This window comes from Coregonus clupeaformis, chromosome 2, assembly GCF_020615455.1.
Source record: "Coregonus clupeaformis isolate EN_2021a chromosome 2, ASM2061545v1, whole genome shotgun sequence".
Taxonomy (NCBI): domain Eukaryota; kingdom Metazoa; phylum Chordata; class Actinopteri; order Salmoniformes; family Salmonidae; genus Coregonus; species Coregonus clupeaformis.
This window is the reverse complement of record NC_059193.1, coordinates 6,105,763-6,118,149: the sequence shown is the minus strand read 5'-3', so window position 1 is coordinate 6,118,149 and position 12,387 is coordinate 6,105,763. Positions and strand designations below refer to the sequence as shown.

General features: G+C 45.7%; 1 protein-coding gene across 1 annotated transcript in view; it reads left to right on the top strand.

Moving 5' to 3' along the window:
* Positions 1-12,387, top strand: part of LOC123492855 (mitogen-activated protein kinase kinase kinase kinase 4-like) — a 105,196-nt gene that overhangs the window by 20,242 nt on the left and 72,567 nt on the right. The window contains exons 5-14 of the mRNA XM_045226222.1: positions 331-441; positions 1,300-1,390; positions 1,548-1,678; positions 1,860-1,914; positions 2,823-2,901; positions 4,068-4,240; positions 5,895-5,967; positions 7,479-7,674; positions 8,200-8,331; positions 10,177-10,242. Coding sequence (XP_045082157.1) covers positions 331-441; positions 1,300-1,390; positions 1,548-1,678; positions 1,860-1,914; positions 2,823-2,901; positions 4,068-4,240; positions 5,895-5,967; positions 7,479-7,674; positions 8,200-8,331; positions 10,177-10,242 — 1,107 coding nt within the window. The remainder of the gene's footprint in view (positions 1-330; positions 442-1,299; positions 1,391-1,547; positions 1,679-1,859; positions 1,915-2,822; positions 2,902-4,067; positions 4,241-5,894; positions 5,968-7,478; positions 7,675-8,199; positions 8,332-10,176; positions 10,243-12,387) is intronic.

Below are 12,387 nucleotides of genomic sequence, written 5' to 3'. Positions count from 1 at the left end.
TAACATGGGCCATGAGTTTTTCCTGACACCATCCTACACATTGCCCTTTAAAAATAATCAAATGACGAGTTGTATCTTTGATTCTGCCTTTCCTTGTATGCTGTATGCCTATAGTGGGATGTGACGGTGTTGTAGCCCTAGCCACAGTAGTGTGTTAAAGGGTGCTGTTCTGCTGGTGGCCTGTCATCTGTCTGAGCCATTTCCTCTGTGTGTGTGCATGCGTCTGCCTGCCTGCCTGCCTGCCTGTGTCCATCCGTCCGTCCGTGTGTGTGTGTGTGTGTGTGTGTGTGTGTGTGTGTGTGTGTGTGTGTGTGTGACCTTGCTGTAAAGCTGGTGATGGAGTACTGTGGGGCGGGCTCAGTCACTGACCTAGTGAAGAAGACTAAAGGGAACTGCCTGAAGGAGGACTGGATCGCCTACATCTGCAGGGAGGTCCTCCGAGTGAGTACTACTACTGGAGATAAGCCATTTAACCAGGATGTTCTCCCCAAAGCACTGGGGAATATAAAGGTCCTTAGAATCACTTCAGAGAGTTCATCTCATCCTATATCGGCCGTATTGTAGCAGGAGAGTTATTGTTTTGGATTAGGAGCTTTTTCTTCTAAATGTATGGTAGGACAGTCATTGAGAGTTAGGCTAGACAGTGACCCAAAGGGCAGAGGGCATCATAGCAGATAGCAGCGGAACACGGTGAAGTCATTATCTTAAATAAAACAAACGTCCTGCATTTATTTTTCACTCCTTTGAAGCAGTGTACACATCCTTGCTGTGCCTCTTCCCAAGCCAGAGGTGGGACAAAGTCATTGTTATGCAAGTCACAAGTAAGTCTCAAGTCTTTGCCCTCGAGTCCCGAGTCAAGTCGAGTCAAAGATGAGGCAAGTCCCAAGTCGAGTCAAAAGTCAAAGCCATCAAGTCTCAAGTCGAGTCCAAAGTCCTACATTTTAGTTTCGAGTCATTTCAAGTCCTCTTAGCAAGCCTTTGCAAGTCATTACAAGTCCTCGTAGCAAGTCTTCTCGAGTCATAAGGCGCAAGTCCAAGTCAAGTCACGAGTCATTGATGTTAAAGTCCAAGTCGAGTTGCAAGTCTTTGTACATTTTGTCGAGTCGAGTCTGAAGTCATCAAATTCATGACTCGAGTCTGACTCGAGTCCAAGTCACATGACTCGAGTCCACACCTCTGTCCCAAGCTCTGAGAGAGAGTGAGAGCGAGATCATGTGATGTGTGTGTGTGTGCGTGCGTGTGTGTTTGTTTGTGTGTAGTGTCCTGACATTGTGCGTGTGTGTGTGTGTGTCAACACAGGGCCTGTCTCACCTCCACTCACACCACGTCATTCACCGTGACATCAAAGGCCAGAACGTGCTGCTGACCGAGAATGCAGAGGTCAAGCTGGGTAAGGACTAGGAGACAGGGTCAAAGTTCAACTCACAACCCACATAGCCACAGTTGGCCATTTCAAAATGATTTGTCACTGTCATTTCAGTATTTGCCTGCTGTTCCCTTGTGGGTGTGGTTTAATCTGTTCAAACACAGTGTCTTGTCTTTGCCAGTTGACTTTGGGGTGAGTGCTCAGCTGGACAGGACGATAGGGAGGAGGAACACCTTTATTGGGACTCCGTACTGGATGGCCCCTGAGGTCATTGCCTGTGACGAGAACCCAGACTCTACCTATGACTACAGGGTAAAAGGGAGCTAATCTCTGCTGGAAATGCTGTTTTTGCGTGCGTGTATGTGGGGGGGAGTGGGGGGCTGTGTGTTTATTTGTGTGTGTGTATGTGTGTATGTGTGTGTACTCTATGTATTTCTGTCTGTATTTCTATCGTGTTCATCTGAAATGGCTCTGACTGGATGACTCCCTATAGAGTGACCTGTGGTCTCTGGGAATCACAGCTCTGGAGATGGCTGAAGGAGCACCACGTAAGTGTCACCCCTCCTCCCTCCTCTCCCGTCCGATCACATTACAGTCTCAACAATCTTCTCTTTCTCCTCCACATCCTATAGTTGTAGATGGAGGGTTTTCCAGGCCATGGCTAATATGCTCTACTGTAATTATATAGTTTATTTTTCTTTTAAGCATTTTTTGAATGCTACGTCATTATGCTGAATTTTCAGTCTCACAAAGTTGTAGTTTTGAGTTTTGTTGCATTAACTGTGAGTTTTCATTCTCTCTTTGTGAGTGACTTCACAGTGTTGTCAGATATTGCAGTCCGTTTTACCAGTCACGGACTGAATCCAAGTGTCATTGAAAGTGATTGGGCTCACGCTGAAGCGAGTGAGGTCGGGGGGGGGGGGGGTTTGCCCACGCTGCTGACGCTATATCGGCCCGCTAATACAGGACTGTTAAAGGCCCAGTGTACTACTTTTGTGAAAGAAATGTAAAACATTTAAACAATTGTATCAATAAATATAGATATATAAAATTTTATTTTTTAGGGGGCACCCTCAGCACCCCTACTTCCCATGACTATGGTAGTAGGGACTGTGTAGTATATACTACCATCAGGCTGAGTGTAACAGGACTGTAGCATAACATTGACAACACTGTGGAACACTTCCATTCCCTGCCATGTGATTGGGGCACAATGGGGCCTCTCATAACCTCGGTCCCCTGTCTGTCTTTATGTGTTCTAAATGGCACCCTATTCCCTACATAGTGTACTACTTTTGACCAGAGCCCTCTGGGCCCTACATAGTGCACTACTTTTGACCAGAGGCCCTATTTGTAAGTCGCTCTGGATAAGAGCGTCTGCTAAATGACGTAAATGTAAATGTAAATAGGGAATATGGTGCCATTTGGGATGCAACCATAGTTTCTCTGTTCCCAGCCCTGTGTGACATGCATCCCATGAGAGCCCTGTTCCTCATTCCTCGCAACCCGCCCCCCAAGCTCAAATCAAAGAAATGGTAAGAAAGACAGCTCTGCCTCCCTCCCTTAGAGACACCACTCTGTGTCTCTCCCTTAGAGACACCACTCTGCCTCCCTTAGAGACACCACTCTACCTACCTTAGAGACACCACTCTGCCTCCCTCCCTTAGAGACACCACTCTGCCTCCCTCCCTTAGAGACACCACTCTGCCTTTCTCCCTTAGAGACACCACTCTGCCTCCCTCACTTAGAGACACCATTCTGCCTCCCTCCCTTAGAGACACCACTCTGCCTCCCTCCCTTAGAGACACCATTCTGCCTCCCTCCCTTAGAGACACCACTCTGCCTCCCTCCCTTAGAGACACCATTCTGCCTCCTTCCCTTAGAGACACCACTCTGTCTCCCTTAGAGACACCACTCTGCCTTTCTCCCTTAGCGACACCACTCTGCCTTTCTCCCTTAGCGACACCACTCTGCCTTTCTCCCTTAGCGACACCACTCTGCCTCCTTCCCTTAGAGACACCACTCTCTCCCTTAGAGACACCACTCTGCCTCCCTCCCTCAGAGACACCACGCCCCACAGAGCATCAGCAACACAGCAGGAATGTTTTCCCCAGAGTGTCCAAAACTCATACAGCCTCCCTCTGCCTTCCTTCACCTTTTACCCTTGCTTAGCTAGCTCCAATAACATTACTGCCAACAAAACTGCTGCAATACAATGTCCCTTCCTCACCCCTTATCTCACTTTTTTTTTTGTATACTGTAGCAATTGTTCAGGCTGAGCACATATGGTTGATTGTCACGTTCCTGTTTGTCATTTTAGCATCATAGTGTGAGAAGACAAACCCCTACAGTAACAGTTTGACTGCATGCAGGGATCTAAAATGAGGTTTTTAGATACAATGGGAAGGGAAGGTAGAGAAACTTTTGTCTTCCAGTTCACATGTCCTCAGCAACCCTTTCATAATGCCTTTCATAATGCATGAAGCCTTGTGTTTGAACCCATAGAGTTTGTTTATTCAATATTCATTTAATAAAGTTGGGTTCATGCATGGCAGACTTTAGGAATACATTGAGGCTGTGTCTGAAATTACACCCTATAGCCCATGAGGATCTGGCCAAAAGTAGTGCACTACATACTATAGGGGTTAGGGTGCCATCTTGGACACTGCCTGAGCATGTTGTGACATTCTGTCCTCTCCAGGTCCAAGAAGTTAATGACCTTTGTGGAGAGCTGTCTGGTGAAGAACTACCTCCATCGTCCTGCTACAGAAACCCTCCTGAGGCACTCGTTCATCAAAGACCTGCCCAATGAACGGCAGGTCCGCATCATACTCAAAGACCACCTGGACAGAACCAGGAAGAAGAGAGACAAAGGTGAGGTCATGTTTTCATTACAGGATAGCAGAGATCACCTAATGTCACTCAACAGTTGCTGAGTCTGGCAGCAAGCTTTAGTGCTGTATGATACTTTGCACTGCCAACAACCATGGGGCACCTTTTTGGCCTTGTTATTCTTAGTCACACTGGCAGTAAAAAGGCATTTTGATCCAAAATCTTTTCGCCCAGTTCTCTGTCTATCCTTGTGTTCAATTTCTCTAAGCCTATTGAGAGGCTACTGTATTACTGTCATCAGCTTGACAGGTTCTATTATCCACTGGTGATGTGGTGGCTGTTGAGTTTAGAGGCAGAAGCAGGACTGCTCCTTGTCAGCCTCTCACAGTGAGACTGCACACTCGTGTCATGTGAGAGGAATGCGCCTCGGAGGAGGCAGTGTTTAATCATCTCCCAGACTGCACCACACCATCAGCTGCCTCCCTCCCTCCGTCTTCCTCCTCACCCCACATAATGACATTGTCTCCCTGCCTCCCTCCAGGCTTCGCTTCGATAGCAAAATGGCGGTTTCCTAGGCCCGTGCCGTTGGTTCGTTGGTTGGCGTTCTGCTTAACTGTTCAGACAGACAGAGAGATGACCCTTTAGAGCAGAGCCAACCCTTTAGTGAGACCGAATGAGACGCTGATAGTGGCAGCTCCAAACACAGCAGAAACACTCAGTCATTACCCTGTTTTCATAACCTACAAGAGTTTGACTGGGAATTAGAAACAGATGCCCATTCTCTAGGGCCAGCCACTCCTTCCTCTCCTTTCTCTCTCGCTCTCTCTCTCTCTCTCTCTCTCTCTCTCTCTCTCTCTCTCTCTCTCTCTCTCTCTCTCTCTCTCTCTCTCTCTCTCTCTCTCTCTCCTTCTCTCCCTTCTCTCTCTCTCTCTCTCTCTCCTCTCTCTCTCTCTCTCCCTCTCTCTCTCTCTCTCTCTCTCTCTCTCTCTCTCTCTCTCTCTCTTCCTCTTGCTTCTCTCCCTCTCTCTCTCTCCCTCTCGCTCTCTCTCTCTCTCCCTCTCCTTCTCTTCCTTCCTCTCTCTATCTACCTCCCTCTCCCTTTCTCTCTCTCTCTCTCGCTCTCGCTCTCTCTCCCTCTCCCTCTCCCTCTCCCTCTCGCTCTCGCTCTCGCTCTCGCTCTCGCTCTCGCTCTCGCTCTCGCTCTCGCTCTCGCTCTCGCTCTCGCTCTCTCCCTCTCTCTCTCCCTCTCTCTCTATCATACTCTCTCTTTCTTATTCGTTCTCATTATAATTCACAATCTCTCATGAGACTTCAGAAGGAAGAATGAGCCTAACTTAACATGCTGAACTATTTAGTCATTTTGACAAGCGTTTTGGAATGCAATCCAGTTGAAGAAAAGGAAGTGAGACTGTTCATGACTAGTTTTAGTTCCATGTGGGTAAACTGCAGGAGACACCTGGAGAGGAGACATTAGGTTATTTTACTGTAATTGATGCTTTCCCTGCTTAGATGGTGAGAGATGAGGAACTAGCTGACTGTGGGAAAGTTACAGTATGTGTGAGCCTGTTGTACTGTACAGAATAACCATCTCCTTGTTTTTCCTAGTATATATAGTCATGTGCATAATGTACTGTATCATTGAGATTACATGCATCCCTCATGTCTGAAATATACTCTGGTCACATGTTGTCCACAGAGAGCCCAGAGTATGAATACAGCGGCAGTGAGGATGAGGAGGAGGAGATTAACGAAGAGGAAGGTGAACCCAGGTATGATGACACAGTGTTAACACTGTCTGTAAAGAAGGTCAGACTCTAGCTCTGATGTCACATCTGGGCCCATCAAACAGCCAGCTGACCCCCTCTATGACGCTTGAGTCCAAGCTCTACTTGGCCCATCAAACAGCCAGCTGACCCCCTCTATGACGCTTGAGTCCAAGCTCTACTTGGCCCATCAAACAGCCAGCTGACCCCCTCTATGACGCTTGAGTCCAAGCTCTACTGGGCCCATCAAACAGCCAGCTGACCCCTCTATGACGCTTGAGTCCAAGCTCTACTGGGCCCATCAAACAGCCAGCTGACCCCCTCTATGACGCTTGAGTCCAAGCTCTACTGGGCCCATCAAACAGCCAGCTGACCCCCTCTATGAACACGCTTGAGTCCAAGCTCTACTGGGCCCATCAAACAGCCAGCTGACCCCCTCTATGACGCTTGAGTCCAAGCTCTACTGGGCCCATCAAACAGCCAGCTGACCCCCTCAGAACACGTTTGAGTCCAAGCTCTACTGGGCCCATCAAACAGCCAGCTGATCCCCTCTATGGCGCTTGAGTCCAAGCTCTACTTGGCCCATCAAACAGCCAGCTGACCCCCTCTATGATGCTTGAGTCCAAGCTCTACTGGGCCCATCAAACAGCCAGCTGACCCCCTCTATGACGCTTGAGTCCAAGCTCTACTGGGCCCATCAAACAGCCAGCTGACCCCCTCTATGACGCTTGAGTCCAAGCTCTACTGGGCCCATCAAACAGCCAGCTGACCCCCTCTATGACGCTTGAGTCCAAGCTCTACTGGGCCCATCAAACAGCCAGCTGACCCCCCTCTATGACGCTTGAGTCCAAGCTCTACTGGGCCCATCAAACAGCCAGCTGACCCCCTCAGAACACGTTTGAGTCCAAGCTCTACTGGGCCCATCAAACAGCCAGCTGACCCCCTCTATGACGCTTGAGTCCAAGCTCTACTGGGCCCATCAAACAGCCAGCTGACCCCCTCTGTGACGCTTGAGTCCAAGCTCTACTGTGTCCATCAAACAGCCAGCTGACCCCCTCTGTGACGCTGGAGTCCAAGCTCTTCTGGGTCCATCAAAGGGCCAGCTGACCCCCTCTGTGAAGTCCAAGCTCTACTGCTTATGTAATACAGGCCTGAGAACTGTCATAGAGGATATTTGTCTGAGAGTGCACAGTGTGTGAATGCATGGGCTTGTCAATGAAGACACCAGATGCTCTGCTTCTGTTCCCTTAGCTGGACAGGGCGCCATATGGCAGTGACTATAAAAATATATATTTTTCTGCTGTGGACAGTACAGTATGTGTCCCTGTGTATCCCTGTCCGTATATACACCCAAGTGTGTGTGTGTGTGTGTGTGTGTGTGTGTGCGGTGTGCGTGCGTGCGTGCTCCTCCCTGTGTGTAACTATACTCCTATCCATACATCCATGTGCCTCCTCACTCCTCCTGCCCATCACTCACTCTGTGCCCTGCTCCTCGGCTACTCTCTCTGTCTCCATAGCTCCATAGTGAACCTGCCGGGGGAGTCCACTCTGAGAAGAGAGTTCCTGCGTCTGCAGCAGGAGAACAAGAGCTGGTCAGAAGCCCAGCGACAGCAGCAGCAGCTCCGGGACCAGGAGAGGTACAAACAGCAGCTGCTGGCCGAGAGACAGAAGAGGATCCACCAGCAGAAGGAGCAGCGCAGGAGGCTGGAGGACGTGAGAGACAATCTTTAGTTGAAACACTCCTCTCAGCAGCCGTATCCAGCAGAGCAGCAGAGCCAAATGCCTGTTGCCCAGCCAGCAAATGAGCTTGGCTGGCTAGAGACTTGGCTGGCTTTCTCTCTATTTCTCTCTCTCTTTCTCTCTCCTGTTGTTTGTTTGGCTCAAATGAGAAGGACTCTTTAGTGTTGAACAAACCAAAGAATTGTGTTATACAACAATATAGAGTATTTTATTGTTGTTTCCAAATACGGACGGATTGCTTTCAGGAGTGATGCGCATGTGTGGTTTGCTTTGCACAAAAGACAAATAACGTATGTCGTATTAGGTCTGAATGCATTTAAATTGTGTGTTCTGTAGTGTTTGTTGTTGATGTATAGTACAGTACAGATGGCTAGAGAGTGATGTCATGTGCCGTGTTGGACTGTGATGTCCTACTGACTATTTGCAGAGAAAAGATGATGTTGTGTTGAATGAAGTTCAGGTAATACCATGTTCAGTGACGTTGTTGTTGTGTTACAGCAACAGAGGAAGCAGCTGCAGGATTCTGGGTTCCAATGGCCAGAGCTACAGGAGATGCTATGGAGGGAGGAAACTGAAGCTAATGAGAGAGTTCTATTGGATGAGAGGAGCAAGAGAAGTGACAAGAGACAGGTAGCTGGCAAATTTTACCCCCATCAAAAACACAATGCTCTAAGTAGTAGACCCCCTACCTGTTTAATTCTTATCTGCCCACATTGCACCACGTGACAGGCAGAAGCTCAAAAAGTATGTACTGATTAGATGGTCTTTTGTGCCCAATACCTGAGGAAGATTATGAATATTTTGATTCCTGTGTAATAACACTGTATTAGTTGAATTTCCCTGTAAGTAGTCTGCTACAAGCTGTACGGTCCTGGAGTTCAAATGGCATCGTCATTGGCCAATATGATCTACATTCTACAGTCTCAGTAGACATTTTAGGTCTATACATAATGTGTGTCTGAAGTCTGAACATGGTTGTGTCTCATAACACATTACATAACACTTTTCACTGGGACAGGACCCACTTAGTTTTGTCAGTTACCTGCTCTGAAAGATTCCTTGTGACAAGGTCAATGCATTTTTAATCCAGGTGCAAGTCAACATTTTATACATGTTCCTCTACAAAAACTGCTTATATGCATTTGGTATGAAGAGTGTTTGACGTAGCACTTCCACCTTTCTCAAGTTTCAGCCCATTGATGATTAAATCCACCAAGCTAGCATTTAAATACACTGATGGTTGGAAACGCTATGGAAGATCACAGAAAGAAATTGCCTGTGGGACCATCCTGAAAGAAAATAATTAAACGACTCCCCCTTTTTTCTACTGTATTAACATTTCCCTTGTTGGAGCTAGGCTGAGCGCCATGGTCGAGAAGTCCGTGACAATTACAGCATCCTATAGCCAAGGTAGAGGGAACTGTCATGTCGTTCTGACTGTTTAATTCAAACACTCAGTTAATTAATCTCTCACAGTCCGCTGGCTCTGAATGAGCCACACCTTCCTGCCTGACTGCAGAACAGAACAGTAGATGATATGGCAGTAGGTGTGGGTTTATTACAGGCATGTTCAGAGGGATCATTGAGGTGTTCAGAGGGATCATTGAGGTGTTCAGAGGGATCATTGAGGTGTTCAGAAGGATCGTTAAGGTGTGAGGTGGTTTGGAGTCTGTTCACTGTACCATGAGCTGAACAATAGCCCCTGAATCATGATCCATGCTGTATAATAATATAATAATAATAATAATATGCCATTTAGCAGACGCTTTTATCCAAAGCGATTAACAGTCATGTGCGCATACATTTTTACGTATGGGTATACATATGTGTGTCTCAAATGGCACCCTATTCCCTTTATTCCCTATTCCCCAAGGGTCTCTGGTCAAAAGTAATGCACTATATAGGAAATAGGGTACCATTTGGGACTTAGACGATGTGTGTAAGTTGACGTGCTCCATGCATGTGTTTCTCTTGGTGAGTGCGATGCAGAAGGCAGTTCTAATGAGTTTAGGCAGAATCCTGGAAAGTGGCCCAGCTACTAATTTATTCCAGATGGTCAGTAGGGCTGATTGCCTGGCTGTGCTGCTCTCTCTCTCCTCCTGTCTGCCTATCTGTGCTGTAGCTTACATGGGCTTCTGCCTCCTCATTGTCAAGCATCCTCACGTGCATCTGGAGATGCTGTGTGTACCGTTTAACAAGATCTGGAGCATGTTTTTAACCCATTCTGTGTTAACCCAGGGGGGAAGAACTCCTTACACACGTTTAATTCTGTCATTCACTCTATCAGGGCCTTTGAGAGTCATGTGGACTGATTTTCATGGTTAAATATTTAAAAGAGGAGGGTTAAGAGCCTTATGCAAGCTAGCTAGACACTGAATATTTTAGATTTGTTTTAACCAGGATTCAGTCATTGGATTTCCTAAGTCAGAAACCTTGATGTTATCAAGTCTTTCTTTCTCTCTCGTTGAATGTTAGCTGGAGGATTGTGGCAGACGGAGGGTTGATGTCGGAGGAAGGCCTGCAGGTCCTGTAGCTGAACAGGTAATAATTGCCTTCTGATTTTTCTCACTCAACCTGTACGGAACAGAATGCATCAAACCCTACCAGGAAATCACTTCACTCTGTATGAAAGACATAGGTGGTTGTTGAATTTAAATGTTTTGGCTTGGATGTTGTGCCTTAGTCTAAGGGAAATATTATGACTGGTTCTGCATGAAACAGAATGTGAGAGCATTGGTATGTCAGGAGTATTCAATGAGGGAGTGGAGAAAATAGAATGGTGAAAAATGCAATGTTTAGACTACCCTGGTTGATTTCAAGGTCAAGACTTTGTTGCTATCTCAGAGTATATTATGGCTCCTGTTCCACAGCTCCTGTTAAATAATTCCTCTCATGCTACCCCACACTTAGCATGGGGAGCTAAAGGCCACATACTGTAAAGGTCTCTAAGGATGATAGATGCTAGGCTAACTGAAAACACAGTCAACCCTGCGTACTCAAGGGCAAGATAAAGACTATGCACTGTAATGTACTGTAGAAGAGAACACATAAGAAAGGCTCAGTTTGACTTTTAATCCGTAAGGAGCCTTGTGCTAAAAGGTGTAATTTGCTTTAAAAGGCGAAGTTGCATCTAAAGGAATTCACAGGAGGAATCCTATTTAGGAACGACGGATAAACTGTTTGTTATGTGGATGCAAGTGCAACTCCCTACCGTGATGTAAAGTAAAATCTGTTTGAAAATCAATGAAAGGGAATGTTTAGGCTTACAACGCAATGTAGGGAGAATAAAACAATGCATTAAAGTTTGTTGAGATCAAACGCAGCCTATGTGTTTGTCCCTTGAGTATGGATTCCAGTCTCCTTGTTGGCTTGAGAAGGCCACTGCTGTGCCTAACAGCCAGAAACCTAATAGATTATTTATGCATATCCTCATTGTGATCATTAGTCTTGATCCTCATGATAGAATTCCATGGTTTGTGTTTAGTCTTTAAATAGCGTGCAGTGCTTGGAGAAAAATGTTCTCATCATGTCTGTCAACACGGGTTAAAGAGAGTTTAAATGCCTAATAACATAAAGGGGCTTTTGGTTTCTCATTTAATATGATTAAGCAAATCAAATGAAATATTACGTTGAACTCATCATAAATCATAGATGAAAAACATCCAAGTTTATATGGGATTACAGATGTTGAATTGATTTAACTCAACTTCTCTTTCTCTCTCTTTAGTCTTCATGTCAGTGTGACCTTATAATCACTTCCAACAAGGAATCTGAAGTGAAATAGCATGACATACAATATACACTGTTAAAAAATAAAGGTTCAAGCGATGCCATAGGGGAACCATTAAATAGGATGGTTCTTTGAAGAACCATAAAAAAAATCCAGGTAGAAACAAAAAACAGAAATGTTCCGGCAATCCAGGACCGGAAGTGAATAGCCCTGCTGTAGGGTGTTGAGCGTTCTTTGCATATTTCCCAGGGTGCCTTTCGAGTGGATTGTAGAGTTACCAGTACCACCCATGACTGTGTTTACTAGTGACAGAGACATGGTTGTTGCATTCATTCATTTTCAGTCCTGTGGCCTTCACCAAGTGAGATCTTTAGTGAATATGTTATCATTCAAATTCAATTATTTAAGACAATACAATACATATTTAATGAGGGCCTTATTTTGAGAGTTTTACCCTAATACAGTGGCCTGAAACTAATAGTTTACGGGCCACATCAGGCCTGCAAGTCACATTATGCTGTCTTGCAAAGTGATGTGTAATTCCTATTGGAATCCAGCCAGATTGGGGATATCCAACATTTGGAATTTGTATTCACCCGCAACCTGTGTTAAGAATGACTGTCAGGGTTAGGGATATTGATAAAAGAGACTACCTAAAGCATCTAAACTGGATCAACCATTTCAGTAACGGGTGCAATAAGTCCAAGTAACAGATTAGAACAGTTTAGAAAAATGTATGTTGTTTATATTTGAGTAGCATAATATTAATTAATCAATCAATGTACATGCAAAAACATAGATATTGAAATAAACAATTCAAAAAATCAACCTGCAATAGAGCATACTGGGAAATATGATAATGATGGGCATGGTTTTGGTTCAACTCTGGTTATTAACACCAACACTGGGGTTATTTTACACCACTGAGTGTTAATTTAACTCTTTACAGTGTTAGT